We start from the raw sequence: 26771 nt of genomic DNA, 5'->3' as shown, positions 1-26771 counted from the left end.
AAAAAATAAAAAGAATCTGCTCCAGGGTCACCGTTGATCTTTTTTTAAATTATTATTTAACTAGACAAGTCAGTTATGAAGTAATTCTTATTTACAATGACAGCCTAGGAACAGTGTGTTAACCAGGGGCAGAATGACAGATTTTTACCTTGTCAGCTCGGGGATTCAATCTAGCAACCTTTCGGTTACTGGCCCACCACTAGGCTACCTGCCGCCCCAATAGCAGACTCAGGCTGTGACCCCACTCTCAGGGAGAGTTGGGAAATGCAAAAAAACACATTTATAATTCAGACATGTATAACTATTATTACTATTAACCTTCATACATCAAACTATCAAAGCTCACCACCTAACGCTGCACTTACAGCTCTTAAACCCAGGCCTTGAATCTATGGGAAAACTCCACCCAAAAACGATATTTTGGTATTTATTTCATTAGTCCATTCTTGACATAGACCCAGAATGTTTTGCTAGTCAGCAATGAAGTTTTGAAGATATGTAACTTTCAAAATACTTTCAGTTTGCACCATATGATCAAACAGAGGAGGATACTGCAGTAAGTTAGCTAGCTGGTTATGCCTATCCAACTCTGGAACTCTTCCAAGTCAAGGTAAGCTTTTGCTTTTATAAATGTATTGCTAAACAGTACACTGTACTGCATGATTGTAGCTGGTTCACTAACGCATTAGTTCTAGTAGCTACAGTATGTTGACTATGAGGTGACAACGATGAAGGCTGTGTGTAGTGGTTAGCTGTCATGATAAGAAGGTTTGACTTGGAAAGTTGTTTTCATCTTGTCACAGACAGCTGATGTGTTGTGCACTGAAGTCCACAAGCGAAGGGAAAAGTTGAGGAGAAAAGGTGAGGAGAGCGAGTACATAGTTGCGAGAAGGAGTTATATACACAACGAGCAAAGTGATCATGCTGTTTTTATGTGGCTGCTATGAAAGTGAACTGTGTTAGCGTGTGATCTGCGAGTGTATTCATTCCGTCGATTCCGTTAAAAAACTTTTCTTAAACTGAATGAAACGGGGATAAACATACCTGTATTTGTCCAATAGAAACTCTCATTTGCAACTGGTGGACTAATGATTACACCCTAGATCAGCTAGATATGTGCGAGGCGGTATTGAACGTGTCACTGTCTGTCACCTTGATTACTCAAAGTTCTCTCGATGAAAGTAAACTTTCATTCATTGGTTAGGTTGTAGCAACCTCATGATGGGTACAGGGAAAATGTGAGTATCACGTAGTAGCCTAACGCTATCGATGTTACGTTGAACTGGGTGAATGGAATATGAATGACAGTCATCCAACATGCTGTAATAGAAATAAGGCCATGCTCATGAAAAAAAATAATCCTCCCTCATCTTAAACGGCACCGACCACCACTGGTTTTCAGCATAGGAACTAGTTGGGGAAACAGCCTCGATGGTGTCTCTCTCGTCATACAGCATCAGCACTTAAAATGACTCACTTATGACCCAGCCCTGTGTGTGTAGTATGTGTGTGAGTGTGTGTGTGTGTGTGTGTGTGTGTGTAGTATGTGTGTCTGTGTGTGTGTGTGTGTGTGTGCGCGCGCACATTTGCTTTCTTTGCCACAAAGTGGAAAAGACCACTTTACATTGCAAGTTATATTTCAATGTGTGAGATTGAGATGCATGCATGGTTGGTTTACTGAAATCTACATTTTACATTTGAGTTATTTAGCAGACGCTCTAATCCAGAGTGATTTACAGTTAGTGCATTCATCTTAAAATAGCTAGGTAGCTACTGAAATAAAGTAGCTATCAGTAGAGTCGGAACTAGAAAGGGGGGGGGGGGTTAAGTGCAAGTGCCAGTCCAGGTTATTTATCTATTTTCTCTTTGCCAAGAGACTAGAGGTGGCTCGGGTTGGGGTGTAGGGTTTGAACATAGCCTGAAGGTGGGGGTGGGGGGGGGGGGGGGGGGCAGTTCCTCTTTCTGTTCCGTAGGTAAGCACCATGGTCTTGTAGTGGAAACGAGCTTCGGCTGGAAGCCAGTGGAGTGTGCGGAGTGACATGAGAGAACTTGGGAAGGTTGAAATCTAGACAGTAGGAACACAGCAATGGCTGGGTGATGTTTGTGATATTATTGTTGTAGACGTCTAAGTCTACTTTGACAGCCTAATGGCCCTAAAAAAAACATGCTACCTTTTCACCAGCTTCTCCTACTCCCCCTGACATCCCGATCAGGCCCGCTGGACCCTGCAAAGGAGAGAGGGAGAGAGAGAGAGAGATCAATAGTATACAAACATCCGGGTAAAGTATGTCTATTAGAGGAGACATGATCCCCACCCATCAGTATCTTCATAGAGGTCATAGATAACTATGTAATGGTGATGTAAGGATGGGGAAAGCACTGCAATCACATGCTTGTAAAAGGAAATTACAATTAAGGAACCAGGGGAAATCCCTCAATGAAATTTGAGCACATTAAAGTCAACAGTTGTAATTAATTAGTACATGCAATGTTTTATGTTGCTAAAAAGTAATGAGGCAATGCAAATCATGTCAAATGCTAATTTGGGGTTGTATGAACAAGGCAATAAAAACAGACATTCCTTTCACAGTATTCACAAGCCATATTCCTAGGCTACACACTGCTGTAGATAAAGAAATGAGAGGCATATACACTATGTGACCAAAAGTATATGGACACCTGCTCATCGAAAAATCTAATTCCAAACTGTTGCCACACAGTTGGAAGCACAGAATTGTCTAGAATGCCATTGTATGATGTAGCCCCAGACCATTATTTTTCCTCCACAAAAGTTTACAGTTGGCACTATGTATTCAGGCAGGTGGCATTCTCCTGACATCTGCCAAATCCAGATTCATCCGTCAGACTGACAGATGGTGAAGAGTGATTTATCACTCCAGAGAAAGCGTTTCCACTGCTCCAGAGTCCAATGGCAGCGAGCTTTACACCACTCCAGCTGACACATGGCATTGAGCATGGTGATCTTAGGCCCGTTAACGCAATATTCTCCCGCAATAATATACCACGTACACTATATACAGTTGAAGTCGGAAGTTTACACACACCTTAGCCAAATACATTTAAACCCAATTTTCCACAATTCCTGACATTTAATCCTAGTACAAATCGCCTGTCTTAGGTCAGTTAGGATCACCACTTTCTTTTAAGAATGTGAAATGTCAGAATAATAGTAGAGAGAATGATTTATTTCAGCTTTTATTTACTTCATCACATTCCCAGTGGGTCAGAAGTTTACATACACTCAATTAGTATTTGGTAGCATTGCCTTCAAATTGTTTAACTTGGGTCAAACATTTCGGGAAGCCTTCCACAAGCTTCCCACAAAAAGTTGGGTGAATTTTGGCCCATTCCTCCTGACAGAGCTGGTGTAACTGAGTCAGGTTTGTAGGCCTCCTTGCTCACACACACTTTTTCAGTTCTGCCCACAAATTTTCTATAGGATTGAGGTCAGGGCTTTGTGATGGCCACTCCAATACCTTGACTTTGTTGTCCTTAAGCCATTTTGCCACAACTTTGGAAGTATGCTTGTCATTGTCAATTTGGAAGACCCATTTGCGACCAAACTTCAACTTCCTGAATGATGTCTTGAGATGTTGCTTCAATATATCCACATCATTTTCTTACCTCATGATGCCATCTATTTTGTGAAGTGCACCAGTTCCTCCTGCAGCAAAGCACCCCCACAACATAATGCTGCCACCCCCGTGCTTCACGGTTGGGATGGTGTTCTTCGGCTTGCAAGCTCCCCCCTTTTCCTCCAAACATAACGATGGTCATTATGGCCAAACAGTTCTATTTTTGTTTCATCAGACCAGAGGACATTTCTCCAAAAAGTACGATCTTTGTCCCCATGTGCAGTTGCAAACCGTAGTCTGGCTTTTTTATGGTGGTTTTGGAGAAGTGGATTCTTCCTTGCTGAGCGGCCTTTCAGGATATGTCGATATAGGACTCGTTTTACTGTGGATATAGATACTTTTGTACCTGTTTCCTCCAGCATCTTCACAAGGTCCGTTGCTGTTGTTCTGGGATTGATTTGCACTTTTCGTACCAAATTATGTTAATCTCTTGGAGACAAAATGCATCTCCTTCCGGAGCGGTATGACGGCTGTGTGGTCCCATGGTGTTTATACTTGCGTACTATTGTTTATACAGATGAACGTGGTACCTTCAGGCGTTTGGAAATTGTTCCCAAGGATGAACCAGACTTGTGGAGGTCTGCAACAAATCTTTTCTGAGGTCTTGGCTGATTTATTTTGATTTTCCCATGATGTCAACCAAAGAGGCACTGAGTTTGAAGGTAGGCCTTGAAATACATCCACAGGTACACCTCCAACTGACTCAAATGATGTCAATTAGCCTATCAGAAGCTTCTAAAGCCATGACATAATTTTCTGGAATTTTCCAAGCTGCTTAAAGGCACAGTCAACTGGTGTATGTAAACTTCTGACCCACTGGAATTGTGATACAGTGAATTATAAGTGAAATAATCTGTCTGTAAACAATTGTTGGAAAAATTACTTGTGTCATGCACAATGTAGATGTCCTAAAACGCTGGCCAAAACTATAGTTTGTTAACAAGAAATGTGGAGTGGTTGAAAAACGAGTTTTAATGACTCCAACTTAAGTGTATGTAAACTTCCGACTTCAATTGTATACCAGGAGCTGTGCCAGGCCCGCCACGTCTGTTGACTCATCCAGCTGTAACCCATAGAATTCACTGGCTCGTATGCGAAGCAGTAATTGTTTCAAAACATCTCTTGCCATGTCACTGATGCATCGTGAAACAGTGTTGTTTGATGAAGTCATTGTCTGTATAGTTTTTCTGGCCTTTTCCCCCAGCATTGTCCCAGCCATATCCGCGGCACCAGGAATAATTAAGTCCTCCACAATGGTATAGGGCTTGCCCGTCCTAGCCACTCGGTAGCTCACCATATAAGACACTTCTAGCCCTTTCTTATTAATGTTATCTGTTGATTTTATACATGTCTACCTACTCAAAAGGTATCCTTAATTCTCACTCAAAAAACTCCAGTGGCTTATTTTTCAAATTGGCTTGTTTTGTTTCTAAATGTCTGTGCAAGAGTGAAGGTTTCATCGAGTTGTGAGATAGATCTTTTACACATATAACACACTGTGACTGAGGAAAGGCACTACTCCCAGTGTAAGTGAACCCCAAATGAATGTAGTTCTCATTATATTTGTGCCTCTTCGATGGTCCAACGTCCCTGTCTGTTGTTCGTTGCTTTCCCAGGCTGCATCAGATTCACAACTGTCAGTGTCCATGCTAGCTAGGCTAACAACAAATGTAGAATTACTGATGCTAGCATTGGATGTGCTCGTGGAAGCAGAACAACTTGTGTCGTTGACAGGTGGAGGTGTAGTACTGCTGGTAGTAGCAGTACTACCAGTAGAGCTGGTATGTATCTCTATGGATGCGGGTTTTACTAAATTGACTGTTTGAAAATGTGAAGACAATTATTATAATTATTCTTTACGTGAATCACATTTTTATTTGGCGTACCCCTGACGGCATTGCGCGTACCCCTGGTATGGCAAGGCGCTACAGCGGGTAATGCACACGGCCCAGTACATCACTGGGGTCAAGTTTCCTGCGATCCAGGACCTATATACTCGGGGCGGTGTCTGAGGAAGGCCCAAAAAATTGTCAAAGACTCCAGTCACCCAAGTCATAGACTGTACTCTCTGCTACTGCACGGCAAACGGTACCGGAGCACCAAGTCTAGGTCCAAAAGGCTCCTTAACAGCTTCTACCCCCAAGCTATAAGACTGCTTAACAGCTAATCAAATGGCCACCTGGACTATTTACATTGACACCCCTCCCATCTGTTTTTACACTGCTGCTACTCGCTGTGTATTATCTTGCATAGTCACTTTACCCCTACCTACATGTACAAATTACCTCGACTAACCTGTACCCCCGCACATTGACTCGGTAGGTAACCCCTGTTGTTATTTTATTGTGTAACTTTAAATGTTTTACTTTAAATGTTTTACTTTAGTTTATTTAGTAAATATGTTCTTAACTTCTTGAACTGCATTGTTGGTTAAGGACTTGTAAGTAAGCATTTCACGGTAAGGTCTACACCTGTTGCATTCGGCACATCAAAAGTGATTTGATTCTATACTGTGTTCTGCCACCCAGTCCTTTGTAGTAGGCCTACAGCAGCAGTTCTACTCTCACTAGAAGAGTGATGTAACATCCTACTGACCTTCGCCTAAAACGCTGGCTAACAAAGAGAATGCACGCTAATGTAAAAATGAGAATGAAGGGCTGGATAAAGGGCTGAGGTTTGGCCCAGCGCCAGTGTCGACGGAGAGGAGAGGAGTGGATAGGATACGAGAGGAGCAGCGTCTCCTGCCTCCAGTGCATCCTGGGAGGCTGGTGAAAACGTCCCCAGTCTGGCCAACCACTAAACCCAGTGTGGTCACTGTTGTCTTACTATGTGTGAGGCAAATACGCATGACCAATATTTCATTGTTGCACAAGAGACGTACTGTTACTTCGACGTGTGTTTTTTGTGGCTATATTTCTTGTCTTTTTCAAAATGTATTTTCCATCTTTCCCCCATCAAGTCTTAGTTCCTCAATATGTGGTGTGTTTGACAGAGACAGGACACATCTGTGGCAGGTTAGATGTAGTCTGTAGAACTCCAGTCTGAGTCTGAGAAGAGGGATGTATAGAGCGGGGATCGGGACAGACAGAGCCATACACAGAGCCAGAATTGTGACCACACTTCTGGACTCCATTAGTTGTTGATGCGATTGAAGGAAGTGGGAAAATAGGATGGGAGGAAAAAAGGGGGAGGAAGAAGGGAGATTTTCCTGGAAAATGTAAAGCCAATGCCGTCTGGCAGTTGCTAAACAGAGAGGCCACTGGGGCTGGGGCAATATGGCCAGAGGTGTGAAAGACGCACGCAGACAGACACTGCAGTGCTGTACAGTACACTGGGTCCTCTGAACACTCCTGTGTGTGACAGTTGAGAGTCTCTGTTTCTGTGTGTGGATCGGAGTCTTAATCATCCACAGCTGTTGTGATAAGAGTGGGTGCAAACCAGATAGCTAGTATGTACATTCCTGTCTGTTCTAATGTATTAATTAAACAACAAACTAACTTGTGAAAACACAGTAGGCAACCGCAGAACACATCTCTACTGTAAGGAATAAGTCCCAGCATAGCCCCAGGCATGCAGGCAACTGATTTGTACTGTAGTGTCTGTGAGTGAAGGCAAAGGCAGGCAGCCTTGGGAAGCATGGGAACACTAGTGTTTCCAGATCCATACAAAATCCCTTAATTGAGGCATGAATTGGGACAACATGGCGGTATACCGTATATTCCAATACCATTGAAATTATTTCTTGTAAGTTTTTTAAGACATTAATATTTGTTGGTACTTTTTTTACGTAAATACCATCAGTCAACTTCTGCAATACGTTAGGAGATAAAGAAGATAGGTGAAAAGAAGAACACTATCTTCATTTCACAGCTCCATTTCACCTGGGGGGGGGGGGGGGGGAAGCAGGTAGCTGACTAGTGGTGGCTATTCAGCAGCCTGATGGTCTGGGGGTAGTAGCTATTGGCCAGTCTTACAGTTTTTGCCGCAAACTGTGAGTAGCATTTTTTCGTTACTTGTATACCTTTATGAGCTGGGATGTCTTTCCTTAAAATAGTTTTAGTCAGAGACTGTTTAGCATTTGCTTAGTATTCTCTATGGGATTTGACATGTACTTGTTAGCATCGCTAACATTCGGATTACAGAGGTAGTGGGGTTAGAAAATAATGCCCCTTGTGTTCAGTGCCTGCATTACCGAATATCCCGGTATGGCACAAGGTCGGTATGAAGGTATGACAATCTGGATAACCCCCAAGACTAGTATCCTGTATCATTTAACAGTAGGAAACTGGTTCAAGGGCTTTCTCTCTATGACAGGGCCTCTTCAGATGGGGCTTCAGTTTTCGAGCTCAGTCTGCAGCGATCTGCTTTCTCAGGTGTGTGTGTCTGTCTGCTTTCTTAGCCCTGGGTTCAGATGTGTGTCACAGTGAAGGTTATAAGTAGAGCAGAGCAGCAGCCAAGGAGAGAGACTGAAATGACCTTTGTAGGTACTGTAGAAGAGAACGAAGACATTCTCTGTTGTCAAGTGCTACTAGTCTCATGTGTGAGTGTACTGGAAAGACAGCATTAAAAACATGTTTCAAAGCAAGCCACGGATCTGTCAATTCCTTCGGCAGTAATTAAATTCAGAGGCATTTCATTTTTTTTATTACTGTGATTTGATTGGGGGGTCACCCTGAAATGGCCCAAAATACAGCACCTCCTACAAACTCCCAATAAATGATCGGTTCAAACAGTTTATGGGCAACATGTTGCTGTAAGGGCTCTCAGGGTGACACAATGAAGCCTTAGTGAACACAATCACAAACAGCCCAGGAATATGCTGACCCAGGGCTAACCAGCAGCTAGCCAACCTGTCGACAGTCTCTCTCAGACCTTCCAGATGATATTTATTTGGAAAGTGATGTAATGGCCTTCATTAGAGCCTCCATGTGTTTTCCCAGCAGATATTTTTTTTTACATGGAGCCTGAGGCTCCTTGGCTTCAAAGGGCCCTAGCTCGCTAGCAACAGTCTGTGGTGGGTGGTTTAAGACCTCTGATATTTGCTCTTCTATGCAACAAAAAAAGATTATGTCCCAAATGGCACCCTATTTCCTACATAGTGCACAACTTTTGATCAGGGCTCTGGTCAAATGTAGTGTACTATGTAGGGAATAGGGTGTCATTTGGGATGCATACAATCAGACACACACAAGGCGTGTTTGGTGGCAGTGGGTTCCACAACGCACATACTGCAAATATAAGCATTACGGGGCCCGATGAACACAGAGAGGCATAATGCATTAAGATATGAGATGTAAGCGAGGCTTGTGTGTGGATTTCTTGCATAGGAAAACATGTTGCTGTGTTTGTATTGAGTATCAGAAGACTATCAGGACCATAAAACAACAAAGGCAGACTTTTGAAACATTGCAGTTTTGCAGTTAATTAGACCAATCCAAAGTGATTGTATTATTCCACAGATATTTTAAAAACTAGTTGGGCCACTGATGTTTTTGTTCCATTAGTGCTGGAGCCATTAAAAATACTTGTTACTGATGAATGAAGATTGATTATCATAGATTGATTCAGACACTGGCCAAACATCTGGATAGTCATTCTTTTTGTTTTGTAGCGCATTTATACTGTATACATGTACAGTTTGTGTATGTTGCTAAGGGCAACAACACGATTCCAGTTATGCAGTTAGTTTCCTTGACGAGACATTTTTACTCCCCATACAATTGGGTCTCGCACAAACAAAAGAACGCAAGTCCAAAATGAGGTCACTTCCACAGAACATCACTCACTGGAGCTCCTTATACTCTACAGTGGTGCTCTGCCAATGTCTGGATAGAAACACACTCATTTTATGCATGGAGCAAATTCCTCTCTAGGACTACATGAACTGTAGGTCAGAAGGATAACAGCAAGACATCAACAATACTAATGTAGCTTCCTCTATGCTCCTGCCTCCTACTCTTCTCTATTTATCCTCCGCCTCCCTACCCCTCATCCTCGACCTCTTCCTCCCTGCCTTCTCTTCCACTACCTCCATCACCTCCTCCTCTATCCTTTCACTCCTCCTTCCTCCATCTCCCTACCCTACAAATCCCCTTAAGGACCCTTACATCTCCATCACTGCACTCAGACTAACGAAAGCCAACCAACCAACCACTCTACATCAACGTTCTTCATATACTATGGGGATAGGGAAAAACATAATGAAAACCTTCATGTTCTCGGCAGGAAGTAGTGGCTTAAGTACTTATTCCAATTGCTGTACATTAACGAATTGGAAGTATCTCATCTTGCCGCTAGCTCTGCTGTTTTTTCATGTGTGCACTGTCAGCTCAAAACACCAGACTCACTTGCGGTCCATTTTTTCCAAGGCCGCCAAGTTCCCCCGTCTCCCCCTGAAAACCAGAACATCAAAACAGAACATTAGTCAGCTAGCTTTCTGTGTGCATTAAGATCCAGCCGTTGGTTGCACTTCCACATGATCAACAGCTTGCACAGGGTTAATAAACAAATGATTAAAGCACACATGGAGATGCTCTTGATTTCCTCTGTTTCTGTTTCTTTCACTCCTGTGGGTTGCCATTATGCTCTGGGGTCCCGTGTGGCTCAGTTGGTAGAGCATGGTGTTTGCAACGGTGTTTGCAATGCCAGGGTTGTGGGTTTGATTCCCGCAGGGGACCAGTACGGAGAAAAAAAATTATGAAATGTATGCATTCACTACTGTAAGTCGCTCTGGATAAGAGCGTCTGCTAAATGACTAAAATGTAAATGTAAAAATGCTCTAATGACAGCCCAGGGAGAATTCCTTCTTAATAATGAGGTGCAACACATCTATTAGACAACCAACTAACCCAAGTACCCAATACAGAGACTCTGACTTACTGCATGGCATTTTGAGGAAAACACTAAAGGGGAATTCCTACTGATAAACCTCTGCTACATTGTGTCGCAGTGAAGACGATGGCACAAGGCATTGTGCAGGGGAAACCGACTGCTCCTTTCATTGTAGCCCCGGAAGTTCAAGGCTGATATCAGTACTGCAGGCATTGTTAGTAGAAAACAGGATTCCCCCATTATAGTGAATGGAAAAATGGCAAACTTCGTGGTCAATCATCATATATATATATACACACTGCTCAAAAAAATAAAGGGAACACTTAAACAACGCATCCTAGATCTGAATGAAAGAAATAATCTTATTAAATACTTTTTTCTTTACATATTTGAATGTGCTGACAACAAAATCACACAGAAATAATCAATGGAAATCCAATTTATCAACGCATGGAGGTCTGGATTTGGAGTCACACTCAAAATTAAAGTGGAAAACCACACTACAGGCTGATCCAACTTTGATGTAATGTCCTTAAAACAAGTCAAAATGAGGCTCAGTAGTGTGTGTGGCCTCCACGTGCCTGTATGACCTCCCTACAATGCCTGGGCATGCTCCTGATGAGGTGGCGGATGGTCTCCTGAGGGATCTCCTTCCAGACCTGGACTAAAGCATCCGCCAACTCCTGGACAGTCTGTGGTGCAACGTGGCGTTGGTGGATGGAGCTAGACATGATGTCCCAGATGTGCTCAATTGGATTCAGGTCTGGGGAACGTGCGGTCCATAGCATCAATGCCTTCCTCTTGCAGGAACTGCTGACACACTCCAGCCACATGAGGTCTAGCATTGTCTTGCATTAGGAGGAACCCAGTGCCAACCGCACCAGCATATGGTCTCACAAGGGGTCTGAGGATCTCATCTCAGTACCTAATGGCAGTCAGGCTACCTCTGGCGAGCACATGGAGGGCTGTGCGGCCCCCCAAAGAAATGCCACCCCACACCATGACTGACCCACCGCCAAACCGGTCATGCTGGAGGATGTTGCAGGCAGCAGAACATTCTCCACGGCGTCTCCAGACTCTGTCACGTCTGTCATGTGCTCAGTGTGAACCTGCTTTCATCTGTGAAGAGCACAGGGCGCCAGTGGCGAATTTGCCAATCTTGGTGTTATATGGCAAATGCCAAACGTCCTGCACGGTGTTGGGCTGTAAGCACAACCCCCACCTGTGGACGTCGGGCCCTCATACCACCCTCATGGAGTCTGTTTCTGACCGTTTGAGCAGACACATGTACATTTGTGGCCTGCTGGAGGTCATTTTGCAGGGCTCTGGCAGTGCTCCTCCTGCTCCTCCTTGCACAAAGGCGGAGGTAGCGGTCCTGCTGCTGGGTTGTTGCCCTCCTACAGCCTCCTCTACGTCTCCTGATGTACTGGCCTGTCTCCTGGTAGCGCCTCCATGCTCTGGACACTACGCTGACAGACACAGCAAACCTTCTTGCCACAGCTCGCATTGATGTGCCATCCTGGATGAGCTGCACTACCTGAGCCACTTGTGTGGGTTGTAGACTCCGTCTCATGCTACCACTAGAGTGAAAGCACCGCCAGCATTCAAAAGTGACCAAAACATCAGCCAGGAAGCATAGGAACTGAGAAGTGGTCTGTGGTCTCCACCTGCACAACCACTCCTTTATTGGGGGTGTCTTGCTTATTGCCTATAATTTCCACCTGTTGTCTATTCCATTTGCACAACAGCATGTGAAATGTATTGTCAATCAGTGTTGCTTCCTAAGTGGACAGTTTGATTTCACAGAAGTGTGATTGACTTGGAGTTACATTGTGTTGTTTAAGTGTTCCCTTTATTTTTTTGAGCAGTATATATATATATATATATATATATATATATATATATATATATAATTTTTTTTAAGAAAATCACAGTGCCAATAATTGCTTCTAATATACCAGATGTACAGTATGTCATTGAACTGATTATTTGAGAATCGCACACAGAAGAAGTTAAAAGGATATTTAGTTGCTAATGGCAGCCTGCAGTACCCTGGTCAGCCTTCAACTCAGTTTACTCAATGAGAGTGGACAACACTGAGCTAGCCTGCAACGTAACTTCCTGGAGTAGCTCAAACTGTGCATGTCATGTCTCCATGAGAAGCCAACTTCACCGACTTAATTTGGCTTCAAAGCACTGTTGAGTCTTCACATAGGAATGAATGGTGTGACGTGATCAGTGGTTTTGAGTGTACAAAACATGAGGAACCGCGACATAGACTGACCGTGGTTTATCCAGGTGAAAGCTATTATCCCTTATTGATGTCACCTATTAAATCCACTTCAATCAGTGTAGATGGAGGGGGGGAGACAGGTTAAAGAAGGATTTTTAAGCCTTGAAACAATTGAGACATAGATTGTGCATTTGTGCCATTTAGAGGGTGAATGGGCAAGACAAAAGATTGAAGTGCCTTTGAATGGGTTATGGTAGTAGGTTCCAGGCGCACCGGTTTGAGTGTGTTAAGAACTGTAACACTGCTCGGTTTTTCACGCTTAACAGTTTGTTTGTGTGTGTATCAAGAATGGTCCACCACCCAAAGGACATCCAGCCAACTTGACACAACTTTGGGAAGCATTGGAGTCAACGTGGGTCAGCATCCCTCTGGTAAGCTTTCGACACCTTGTAGAGTCCATGCCCCGACGAATTGAGGCTGTTCTGACGGCAAAATTGGGTGCAACTCAAACTCAAGTCTGGAATTTTACCCTTCATTAACTTAAAGAAAAAACGTTTAACCAAGACATGTTGATTAGATAGTGTGTTTTCATAAAAAAAGGAGGATTCCTGGCAACCTGGTTATGGCTTACTGTTGTCATTCTGGAAAGCTAGCTCACGATTAGACACTTAACATGTGTGGAAGGCCAATGGAAAGAGATGGTTAGACAAACACACACTCGACCATATCAGCAAATGTACTTGATCGACTCACATTACGTTGTCTGGGTGGCTGGTGGTTTGTCTAAACAGACCAATACTGTATGTACCAGAGGGGGCTAATGGCAGGAGCTATAGGAGGACAGACTCATTGTAATGGCTGGAATGGAATTATGGAATGGGTATCAAACACATCAAAACATATGGAAACCACAAGTTTGACTCCATTACATTTATTCCATTCCAGCCAAAACAATGAGCCCGTCCTCCTATAGCGCCTCCCACCAGCCTCCTCTGGTGGGAGGTATTCAAGCTGATAGTAATTTCTTACCTTCAGTCCCTCTGGGCCAGATTCGCCAATGTAGCCTTTCCTTCCAGGTCTACCCTGAGAAAATGAAAACGAATACTGTTGATTACAGGATACTCATGCTTGTTTAGAATCACATCTCATCTATATTGCTTCCTGTGCAATAACTAATACATGTGAAACACCTGGAGAAGGGTGGAGGTTGGGGCCAATGGGAAAACATGCACAGTGGTTTATCTATATTGTGATAGGATGGCAGGCTGGAGACACTTACAGGGGGGCCAGGACCGCCAGGAAGGCCAAGGGGCCCCTCATCACCCTGAAAACACAGTAAAACTGTTAAACACAGTGCAATACATTGCATACAGCTGGATATGGAGATATGGTAATATCACTTGGCACTGGCAGTAACACTGGCTGAATAACAATCCCAATTTCTCATCTCATCCCATGTGCATAGATCTACCAATGTTCATGCCACATACTGTAGATCATGCAACAGCGTGTGTGTGTGTGTGTGTGTGTGTGGGTGGGTGGGTGTGTACTACCATCAATCATTGTGTTCCCTCTATCAAAGTCACCTGGATGTTTCTCTCCATGTTCACTACCCGAAGGAGCATTTGATAAATACAATGTTAAGCATACCTGATTTCTGTCTCCACTACGAAACATGTTCTGCTTTGAGGCATTTTCTCTGATCAGTTTAAGTGAAAGTGAATTACATCAATGCTATAGTGATTGAACTACACAGCATTTTCTTACAGGTTATACAATAATACTCTGTGCCAGGAAAGAGAGAAAGAGAGCGTGGGACCTTCCAACTCTGTACCACAGTTGAGTTGGACGCCAAAACTAACACTGTACACGCTGTACACACTGCCAAGAATTCTGTTCTTATTTTCCACTACTGCCTGGAAAACTCCCGGGCTTGGCCTGCCTTGTTTTTATTAGCACCCTGTGATGAATCATGACATCATACTGTACAGTGGAACATGCCCTGGGACCACTCCACACAACCCGAGCCTGGCAGCACAGCCTGTAACTAGTAACGTGTGCCTCAATACTGGTGGCAGGTTCAAATGCTGAGTATGAACAGACTCTATGAACTCGCTGTTCTGTTTCATAATCCAATGCAAACACGTTATCTTAATTGAACTCCTTTTACACAAATGATCTGGCTTGCTACCTGCTTGATTAGATGTGTCTGTGCAGTATTTTGAGTGTAATCTATTTAGTGATGATCGAAAGGGAGAATACAAATCTATTACCTCTATTCCTTTTGGCCCTGGTGGTCTCTGTGGCCCTCTGGCACCTTGGAGACCCTGAAACAGAACAGGATATTAGTGAAAACATACACATTAACCCTCATGAGGAAAAAAATGCACTGAGGATTAAGTCTTTTTTTCTGGGATAGAGTTGAGTTGTGAAAACAGTTCATGCCTCTTTTTTTATATATATACCTTAGGTCCAGGGGGGCCATTGGGACCTGGCACACCGATGTCTCCAGGAAAACCCTGAGAAGACAAGACAAGAGTACAAAAAAAGGAGTTTAAAAGGAACCACCTAGTTCTTTGACTGACATCATTAGTCACATGACTGATGTGATCGTGTAAATTTGACGCCACACCTTTATCTAGCACAACACACCTGAACTCCGGAACACACCTACATGTATACAATTACTTTATATTCCATTCTATAACATCCTCATTTCTGTATGTCTGCGTACAGAAAGAGAGAGTAGGATTTCCACATAGCGTGACTACATGCACGTGCATTGCCATTCGTGGCAGGGTAAGGGTCATGAGAGAGGGATTCATTTGGATCCACTGACTTTTTTTTTTTTTTTAAATAGACTACTTTATTTACGGATTCTCAATTATGAGAACAGAGAGCACACTGCCCCTTTGTAAGCCACAGTTGGCAACAGTGATAAATACGTATTTATAGAGAAGACAGTTAAGCCCTGACTATCGGAACATGCTGTAAAGGGGGTGATGGAGAGCGATGTTGGGTGAAGACTGTCAGATACACCTGCCTCAGTACGGCATGGCTGGCTCAGTTAAAACAGGGGTGGTAGAGGGGTTGGAGCGGTGTGGGGGGAGTTGATGGAGGAGAGGGGGAGAGGGAGTAATGGATGGAGACCCATCAGATTTACAGGTGTGGCATTTTAATAGGGTTAAATGGAGTGAACCTTTCTGGGCTCTTTGATCTTGACAAGGCAACACACAGTGGAAATACAACAACCCATAAAGCGGAGTTCTAACGTTTCTACGATGGACGATAAAGAAAAGTGAGCCGTTGTTGGATTCAGTTTGATAAAACATGTGTTTCACATGACATGCACACATCAAGAACATTACAGGATCTGTTTATTCCCTTTACTGGTGATCTCCTAATCTCCTATCTGTTAGATATGCTAGACTGAGAGTAAATCAAAAGCAATGTGACACAGGGATGAAGGAAAGCTTACTTTATCTATTTCTGTAATGGATTTAAGGAGTGCTATAAATGTATTTTTCAGATGGTTCAGTTGGCTTGGCGAGTGTATCCTGTCCTCCCAGGTTGGACTCTGTCCCCCAAGTTCACTACCGTGTCTTATCTGTTTGCTTATCTGGGTCGTTCCACGAAATGAGTGCCTTTTGCACCCATTTCAAATGTTAAGTAGAAATTGTGCACCAATATTGAATTTTAAAAGCCTATATTAAATAAAGTGTCTTTTAATATAGACCACATGGTGAATTTAATCAATCAGATTTTTTTCTATGAAAGAAAAACTTGCTACAGTGTAAAATTCATAATTTGTCCCTCCATGCACCCTCTGTGACTTCTACAAAGATTTTAAGTAACTTAACCCCAACATTTCTCCAAGTTTTTTCCATCATTGTAAAGCCCTGGTTATTTTGTTGTTTTGACAAAGTCATTTCTGAAGATTATTTATTTCATGTGATTAGTGATTCATTTATGTCTGTCAACCCTGTTTGCCTGAGCATGTGGATGTTTGTTGGGATGAATCTCTCTGGGCCAAGTCAAAAGGGCTCCCGAGTGGCACGGCGGTCTAAGGCACTGCATCTCAGTGCAAGAGGCATCACTATAGACCCTGGATCAAATCCAGGATGTATCACATCTGGCTGTGATTGGGAATCCAAAAGGGTGGTGCATAATTGGCCCAGCGTTGTCTGGGTTTGGCCAGGGTAGGCTGTCATTGTAAATAAGAATTTGTTCTTAGCTGATGTGCCTAGTTAAAAAAATGCAGCGGTCTAAGGCATGACATTGGCAGTGTCACTACATATCCTGGTTTGATCCCGGGCTGTATCACAACTGCCTGTAATCTGGAGTCCGTATAGGGCAGCACACAATTGGTCTGGGGTAGGCCATCATTGTAAATATGATTTTGTTCTTCACTGACCTGCCTTGTTAAATAAAAAAAAGTAGTGTCAATCTGCAGTTGCTACATACATTTATAGACTCATAAATAAATGATATGTACCCATTGATTATTGAAGAATATAACTTACCTCATAAGCTCAATTCAACTGCTGTACCCCATCAGAAACCATAATATAAGCTTGTTTTACTCCAATGTTTGCAAAAAAGTCAATGGAAACAAACACTATATGGTTTAAACTATTTTCATATCATGGATAGTCATTCCTTGCATCCATAGCTCTGTCATTTAATTTGAGAGTAGTTACATTTCTCTAGCCTCATCCCTCAGCTTTTTACCAACACAGAGCCAGGGAATTAACTTTGTTATTGTTTGATCTGCTGATTGCCGCTTTAAGGTTAGGGTTAGGCATAAGGTTAGCATGTGGTTAAGATTAAGGTTAGGATTGTGCTTAAAATGAGATTTTATGACTTTGTGGCTGTGCCAGCTAGTGAATACCCTGCAGCGTAGCCTCCAGTACATGAGCCATTCCAATAAATGCCAACCCGCGTTAAGTGAACTGAACTCTCATTTTAATATGGTGAAACTATTCCTTTTTAAATATTTATTTCAGAAGAAACATTGAACATCTACTAGTCAAATGACAGTGTAAAAGTAGGTGAGCTGGTTCTACACTTTTTGGCCATTTACTTGTGTTTTGTGGTGGATTCTGTTAGTGATTATTTATTTTTTTGTGAAGCTTGCATTCAATTGCCACTCCCTGTTGCACACAAGCTTCCATTCCCCCTTTCACGAGGGGATTTACAGCTGATTTAAGTTGAAATCGTCCAACCTGTTACGGTCAACCCAGTTACTTAGGCACTTACCATAGTCATTACTTTTATTTAACCTCTTGGGATGGGAAAATGTAAACAGTAGATGGGTTGTTCCACCAATTCAGTGCCTTTTGAGAAGTATTAAATGTTTGAATTCACCTCATTTTTACATTCAGTCATAAAGAGCACATGTTTAACTTGGGTGGCATATCACTGCAGAATACTGTGGTAGCCATCCTTGTTAAGTGTGCCTTGAATTCTAAATAAATCACTGACAGTGTCACCAGCAAAGGACCCCCACACCATCACACCTCCTCCTCCATGCTTCACGGTGGGAACCACACATGCGGAGATCATCTGTTCACCTTCTTTGTGTCTCACAAAGACATGGCGATTGAAACCAAAAATCTCAAATTTGGACTCATCAGACCAAAGGACAGATTTCTACCGGTCTAATGTCCAATGCTCATGTTTCTTGGCCTAAGTAAGTCTCTTCTTATTATTGGTGTCCTTTAGTAGTGATTTCTTTGCAGCAATTCGACCGTGAAGGTCTGATTCATGCAGTCTCCTCTGAACAGTTGATGTTGAGATGTGTCTGTTACTTGAACTCTGTGAAGCATTTATTTGGGTGGAAATTTCTGAGGCTGGTAACTAATGAACATATCCTTTGCAGCAGAGGTAACTCTGGGTCTTCCTTTCCTGTGGTGGTCCTCATGAGAGCCAGTTTCATCATAGCGCTTGATGTTTTTTGCGACTGCACTTGAAGAAACTCTCAAAGATTTTCTGGAATGACTGAACTTTACGTCTTAAAGTAATGATGGATTGTCGTTTCTCTTTGCTTATTTGAACTGTTCTTGCCATAATATGGACTTGGTCTTTTACCAAATAGGGCTATCTTCTGTATACCACCCCTTCCTTGTCACAACACAACTGATCTGCTGAAATGCATTAAGAAGGAAAGAAATTCCACAAATTAACTTTTAACAAGGCACACCTGTTAATTGAAATGCATTCCAGGTGACTACCTCATGAAGGTGGTTGAGATAATGCCAAGAGTGCTCAAAGCTGTCATCAAGGCAAAGGGTGGCTACTTTGAAGAATCTCAAATATAAAATATATTTTGATTTGTGTAACACTTTTTTGGTTACTACATGATTCTGTATGTTTTTTCATAGTTTTTATGTCTCCACTATTATTCTACAATGTAGAAAATAGTAAAAAATAAAGAAAAACCCTTGAATGAGTAGGTGTTTCCAAACTTTTGACTGGTACTGTAGATATGTAGCAGTCATAAAAAACAATTCACTACACTGGACCTGTGCCAATTGCTTCTACACACTGTCTTATCTGTGTGTGTATCTATGTAAGTATCTTTGTGTATGACACAACCTGGGAGAAACCATAGTGATAGTGCCTTTGTTTTGGCATCTATCAGGCAATAACTATAGTTAATATGGACCTGTGCCCAAGTTGCTTTTACACACTGTCTAATTAGAGAGTAAAGACACAGAGAGAGACGTGGGGCTGGTAGGGTTTTATGGTGTTCGTGTAGTTATAGTGTCATGTTTGTGTTTGGACTGGAGGATCAGTTACTTCCATCCTGTACCGTTGTATTTTCACATTCTTTTTCCAAGATGGCATAGCAGTCAGATGTCCGTTGTCCTCCTCTTGTCGTTTCCCGTGTATATACTGTATATATTTACATCTTTTCTTCGCATATCTTTTTATATATTTTTTTCTAAAAACTCAACCTCAAAACACTCTCCCGCCTCACCAATTTAAAAAAAAGTATTATTTACCTCAAATCTGAAATCCACAACAGAAGCTAGCCAGAGGTTAGCCAGAGGCTGGCCAGTTCACTGGCTAACGTTGGAGTTCAGCTAGCCACGGTTGGCGGTCATCAGCTATCCCTTAGCTCGAAAAGCTATCGCCAGTTTTGTACAGCGCGACTCAGACCAGAGCCTACCGGACCTATTTTTCTCTCCATATCCCCGGATTTCTACCGCAGGCTCTGGACATTTACACCTGGATCTTGCAGCTAGCTAGCTGCTACCCGAGTGACTATTGGCTAACGTCTTGTCCCGGAGCTAACATCAATTATTCCGGAGCTAGCCAGCTGAAGAGTTCCATCAGCCATTCCTGGGCTACAATCACCTATCCGGACCCGTTTTACTGCCGATGCGGAGCCCCATCGGGCCTTCACGACTGGACTACCGACGTTATCTGCCGAGGGAGTTATCCAACTGGCCCCTCCGTCGCGATGTAACCTGAACGCCCATCTGCGGCCCGCTAATCGTTAGCTGTCTTATCGGCTGCTATCTTAATAGGTCTATCGGACAATTTTCTTGGGCCACTATAACTATAACTATTTTGCCAATTGGACTGGTCCCCCCTACCACACGGAACCCCACTAATCTACAGATGGAAACGCACGTGGTGGCTAAAAACAGACCTCCCTCCATCTTCTGCCAGCTTGCTACCTATGGCCCGGCTAGCTGTCTGTATCTCACTTGGACATTTATGATCACTCGGCTAAGCATGCCTCTCCTTAATGTCAATATTCCTTGTACATTGCTGTTCTGGTTAGTGTTTATCTCCAATGTATTCACGTCCTACCATACCTTGGTCTGTACATTATACCTTGAAGCTATTTTATCGCCCCCAGAAACCTGCACCTTTTACTCTCTATTCTGGACGTCATTAACGACCAATTCTCATAGCTTTTAGCCGTACCCTTATCCTACTCCTCCTCTGTTCCTCTGGTGATGTAGAGGTGAATCCAGGCCCTGCAGTGCCTAGCTCCACTTCTATTCCCCAGCCGCTCTCTTTTGATGACTTCTGTAACCGTAATAGCCTTGGTTTCATGCATGTTAACATTAGAAGCCTCCTCCCTAAGTTTGTTTTATTCACTGCTTTAGCAACCCGGATGTCTTAGCCGTGTCTGAATCCTGGCTTAAGAAGTCCACCAAAAACTCTGAAATCTTCATCCCTAACTACAACATTTTCAGACAAGATAGAACGGCCAAAGGGGGCGGTGATGCAATCTACTGCAGAGATAGCCTGCAGAGTTCTGTCCTACTATCCAGGTCTGTACCCAAACAATTTGAACTTCTACTTTTAAAAATCCATCTCTCTAAAAACAAGTCTCTCACTGTTGCCACCTGCTATAGACCACCCTCTGCCCCCAGCTGTGCTCTGGACACGATATGTGAACTGATTGCCCCCCATCTGTCTTCAGAGCTCGTGCTGCTAGGTGACCTAAACTGGGACATGCTTAACACCCCAGACATCCTACAATCTAAGCTTGATGCCCTCAATCTCACACAAATTATCAATGAACCTACCAGGTACCACCCCAAAGCCGTAAACACGGGCACACTCATAGATATCATCCTAACCAACTTGCCCTCTAAATACACCTCTGCTGTTTTCAACCAAGATCTCAGCGATCACTGCCTCATTGCCTGCATCTGTAATGGGTCAGCGGTCAAACGACCTCCACTCATCACTGTCAAACGCTCCCTGAAACATTTCAGTGAGCAAGCCTTTCTAATCGACCTGGCCCGGGTATTCTGGAAGGATATTGACCTCATCCCGTCAGTAGAGGATGCCTGGTTATTTTTTAAAAATGCCTTCCTCACCATCTTAAATAAGCATGCCCCATTCAAGAAATTTAGAACCAGGAACAGATATAGCCCTTGGTTCTCTCCAGACCTGACTGCCCTTAACCAACACAAAAACATCCTGTGGCGTTCTGCATTAGCATCGAACAGCCCCCGTGATATGCAACTTTTCAGGGAAGTTAGAAACCAATATACACAGGCAGTTAGAAAAGCCAAGGCTAGATTTTTCAAGCAGAAATTTGCTTTCTGCAAAAACAAACTCAAAAAAGTTCTGGGACATTGTAAAGTCCATGGAGAATAAGAACACCTCCTCCCAGCTGCCCACTGCACTGAGGATAGGAAACTCTGTCACCTCTGATAAATCCACTATAATTGAGAATTTTCAATAAGCATTTTTCTACGGGTGGCCATGCTTTCCACCTGGCTACCCCTACCGCGGTCAACAGCACTGCACCCCCCACAGTTACTCGCCCAAGCCTTCCCCATTTCTCCTTCTCCCAAATCCAGTCAGCTGATGTTCTGAAAGAGCTGCAAAATCTGGACCCGTACAAATCAGCCAGGCTAGACAATCTGGACCCTTTCTTTCTAAAATGATCTGCCGAAATTGTTGCAACTCCTATTACTAGCCTGTTCAACCTCTCTTTCGTGTCGTCTGAGATTCCAAAAGATTGGAAAGCAGCTGCGGTCATCCCCCTCTTCAAAGGAGGGGACTCTTGACCCAAACCGCTACAGACCTATATCTATCCTACCCTGGCTTTCTAAGGTCTTCGAAAGCCAAGTCAACAAACAGATTACCGACCATTTCGAATCCCACCGCACCTTCTCCGCTATGCAATCTGGTTTCAGAGCTGGTCATGGGTGCACCTCAGCCATACTCAAGGTCCTAAACGATATCGTAACCGCCATCGATAAGAAACAATACTGTGCTGCCGTATTCATTGACCTGGCCAAGGCTTTCGACTCTGTCAATCACCACATCCTCATCGGCAGACTCAATAGCCTTGGTTTCTCAAATGATTGCCTCGCCTGGTTCACCAACTACTTCTCTGATAGAGTTCAATGTGTCAAATCGGACGGCCTGTTGTCCGGGCCTCTGGTAGTCTCTATGGGGGTGCCACAGGGTTCAATTCTTGGGCCAACTCTTTTCTCTGTGTACATCAATGATGTCGCTCTTGCTGCTGGCGAGTCTCTGATCCACCTCTACGCAGACGACACCATTCTGTATACTTCTGGCCCTTCTTTGGACACTGTGTTAACAACCCTCCAGACGAGCTTCAATGCCATACAACTCTCCTTCCGTGGCCTCCAACTGCTCTTAAATACAAGTAAAACTAAATGCATGCTCTTCAACCAATCGCTGCCTGCACCTGCTCGCCCGTCCAGCATCACTACTCTGGACGATTCTGACTTAAAATATGTGGACAACTACAAATACCTAGGTGTCTGGTTAGACTGTAAGCTCTTCTTCCAGACTCACATCAAACATCTCCAATGCAAAGTTAAATCTAGAATCGGCTTCCTATTTCGCAACAAAGAATCCTTCACTCATGCTGACAAACATACCCTCGTAAAACTGACCATACTACCGATCCTCGACTTCGGCGATGTCATTTACAAAATAGCCTCCAAAACCCTACTCAATAAACTGGATGCAGTCTATCACAGTGTCATCCGTTTTGTCACCAAAGCCCCATATACTACCCACCACTGCAACCTGTACGCTCTCGTTGGCTGGCCCTCGCTTCATACTCGCCACCAAACCCACTGGCTCCAGGTCATCTACAAGACCCTGCTAGGTAAAGTCCCCCCTTATCTCCGCTCACTGGTCACCATAGCAGCACCCACCTGTAGCATGCGCTCCAGCAGGTATATCTCTCTGGTCACCCCCAAAGCCAATTCCTCCTTTGGCCGTCTCTCCTTCCAGTTCTCTGCTGCCAATGACTGGAACGAACTACAAAAATCTCTGAAACTGGAAACACTTATCTCCCTCACTAGCTTTAAGCACCAGCTGTCAGAGCAGCTCACAGATCACTGCACCTGTACATAGCCCATCTATAATTTAGCCCATACAATTATCCCTTCCCCTACTGTATTTATTTATTTATTTATTTTGCTCCTTTGCACCCCATTATTTCTATTTCTACTTTGCACTTTCTTCCACTGCAAATCTACCATTCCAGTGTTTTACTTGCTATATTGTATTTACTTTGCCACCATGGCCTTTTTTGCCTTTACCTCCCTTATCTCACATCATTTGCTCACATTGTATATAGACTTATTTTTCTACTGTATTATTGACTGTATGTTTGCTTTACTCCATGTGTAACTCTGTGTTGTTGTATGTGTCGAACTGCTTTGCTTTATCTTGGCCAGGTCGCAATTGTAAATGAGAACCTGTTCTCAACTAGCCTACCTGGTTAAATAAAGGTGAAATAAATAAATACAAATTCCCGGTGTATCTGTTTACAACCTGATCTCTGGACAGAACACAGGTAATAGAGCAGGGGCCGTTTCTTTGTCTCATCTCTGCTGTCTCATCTCTGCTGTTCCATCTCTGCTGTCCCATCTCTGCTGTCCCATCTCTGCTGTCCCATCTCTGCTGTCCCATCTCTGCTGTCCCATCTCTGCTGTCCCATCTCTGCTGTCTCATCCCTGCCACTAATTTCCCTCTGGGAAAATAAAGTTGAAACTGGAACTGGAAACAATCTAATCTCTGACAGGTAATAGGACAGGTGCACGATATGCTCCCAACAGAGCAAAAATTTGAACCTGACTAAAACAACATTGTGTAGGAACAGACGTTTAGATCAGGATGATATGTTTTTATGATTGGTTCGGTTTGCTTGTTTTACCATTTATAGCGCTATATGACAGAAGTTTATGATAGAATACTGAGCATTATCAGTAGCTCAATTAGGATGCTACAGACTGTACTATCACACATCTAAAATAGTGTGGCTTAAATGATATCAGTGTTTAGTTGTCTTACCTCAGGTCCTGGTGGGCCGGGAGGTCCCTGCGGTCCGATGTCACCCATCTTACCCTGTCAAACAGAGACATGAAAACATTAACACAAACAGTGGAAACATCAAAACATTTTTTTTTTTACCTTTACTTAACGAATGCCAAGCATCTTTCTCTCTTCTTGTCTTTCACTCTCACACACAGACACCCACACATGCATAATGTATATTTTGCACAAAAACAACATAAGGCATATAAAAGCTTGGCACTCATAATATCGGTTTCTCTGTAGTAAGTCTTCACCATCACTCTATTTGACAGTTGCCAATGTTTCTGAGAAGGAAGGCACGGTGTGTATTGTTTTGTCAAATATTAATATGGTCTTTCTGTGATGCCACAGTGACCAATGGTGTGTGATTGCGGCCCGCAATTCGGGGCGTTCCTGCATGTGGGTATTCCTGGATCGGCAGTAACGCCCCCTCCCCTTGAGCATCCGATTTGTTCCTGCATGTGGCTTGTGTTTATGTGCCACTTATGATATTCTGCGATTTAAAATGTGGGTCAAAAGGGAAATACAAGTATTATCAGAGTTTTTTTGGTTTGGTGTTTATTTGTTTTGTCAGAACAAATATTCATATGGTCTTGCTGTGATGCCACAGTGGCTGACTGACTGGCGTCTGCAGCCCAAGTGGATATGCCAGGGAGGGCAAACACTTGCTCAGGCAGATGTGAAGCATACACGTAATTGGACAGCTTTAGCTTTAAAATATGGGAGCGTCTTTGCGGTATATTCACTTAATACTATGCCAAACTGCGCAGGTTTTAGCTTTCTGTGCTAAAAATACTAATTCAATGTAAAATTAAAGAAAATAACCTATGCTAGGACTATAGAACATACTCCCTTGTTGACTGTAATCGACTCATGCAGGACCCAACAGATGGTCTAAATATGTTGCGTGAATTTGTCATATTAGTTTTCAGGCAGAGAGTTTGAGTTTCGGACAGTTATATGGTCTGTTTGGAACAAAGTGCAAGTCGCTAAAAGGTACAGGGTGTTTACTGGGGTCGTTACATTAATTATGTGACGGGTGCGCACACACACACACACACACACTACGTACAGGTGGGCCTGTTTTCCCAAGGAGTCCAGGAGGTCCAGGTAAGCCAGCAGCACCCTGGGGGCACAAACAAACACACAACACATGTTTATGCTCCTATTCTCTCCATCACTCATTATCTGACTCCCTCTCTTTTACTTTTTTTTCTCTGTCTGTGTGTGTGTGTGTGTGTGTGTGTGTGTGTGTGTGTGTGTGTGTGTGTGTGTGTGTGTGTGTGTGTGTGTGTGTGTGTGTGTGGATAGACAATGTGAGAGGGACCTGAGGTTGTTAATTCTACATCACACTTCTGACAGGCAGCACTGGGCTTTATCTTCACTGTGTGTGTGTGTGTGTGTGTGTGTGTGTATCGCAAGGGACCCAGCATAGTTTAAAATCAATAAACATATTCAGACGGATGGGAAACCTACCTTGTCACCTTGGTAACCAAACTTTCCTGGTTCCCCCCTTAGTCCAGGTTCACCCTGAATGTTACAGCATCACACAGAGATATAACACAAACAACCTGCTCCTCAGAGAACAGTGTTAACAACACAGGGAGGGACACACCACTTCCCCATCCATGTTCAGGTGTCTATCTAACCCATCCTATAGGAGATACATCCTACCAAAGTCAAGCAGCAACTAAGATCAAGAGTTTGATCGATGAACTGTATAATCATTAGAAAGGGGAAACAATCATAGTCAGGGGTACAACAGACCCAGAACGGGGAAAAGACATCTAAAAAACACATCTCTATTTCTCAAGTTTATACTGTACTGAGATGTACACTCTTAGAAAAAAGGGTTCGCAAAGGGTTATTCGGCTGTCCCCATAGGATAACCCTTTTTGCTTCTAGGTAGAACCCTTTCGGGTTTCATGTAGAACTCTCTGTGGAAAGGGTTCTACATGGAACCCAAAAGGGTTCTACATGGAACCAAAAGGGTTCTACCTGGAACCAAAATGTTTTTCTTAAAGGGTTCTCCTATGGAGACAGCCGAATAACTCTTAGGCTCTAGGTTCTGTACTGCATATCAAATCCTCATTCCTCTCTTCTGTTACTCCCATCTCATTCCCTTCACTATGTACTTGAACGTAAAACACACTCTCCTCATCCACACACTGGGATAGATCATTCACAATAATATAAATATTTAGATC

General features: G+C 43.3%; 1 protein-coding gene across 1 annotated transcript in view; it reads right to left on the bottom strand.

Annotated features, from left to right (window-relative positions):
• LOC106584045 (uncharacterized) overlaps positions 1-26771 on the bottom strand; it is a 188904-nt gene that overhangs the window by 70563 nt on the left and 91570 nt on the right. Inside the window, exons 17-25 of the mRNA XM_014168854.3 lie at positions 26041-26094; positions 25637-25690; positions 24541-24594; positions 15186-15239; positions 14994-15047; positions 14000-14044; positions 13750-13803; positions 10004-10048; positions 2172-2225 (exon numbers count right to left, since the gene is read on the bottom strand). Of these exons, the coding sequence (XP_014024329.3) occupies positions 2172-2225; positions 10004-10048; positions 13750-13803; positions 14000-14044; positions 14994-15047; positions 15186-15239; positions 24541-24594; positions 25637-25690; positions 26041-26094 (468 nt within the window). The remainder of the gene's footprint in view (positions 1-2171; positions 2226-10003; positions 10049-13749; positions 13804-13999; positions 14045-14993; positions 15048-15185; positions 15240-24540; positions 24595-25636; positions 25691-26040; positions 26095-26771) is intronic.

This window comes from Salmo salar, chromosome 23, assembly GCF_965601325.2.
Source record: "Salmo salar chromosome 23, fSalSal1, whole genome shotgun sequence".
Taxonomy (NCBI): Eukaryota; Metazoa; Chordata; class Actinopteri; order Salmoniformes; family Salmonidae; genus Salmo; species Salmo salar.
Note: the sequence above shows the minus strand (reverse complement) of the source record. Positions and strands in the feature narration are given on the sequence as shown.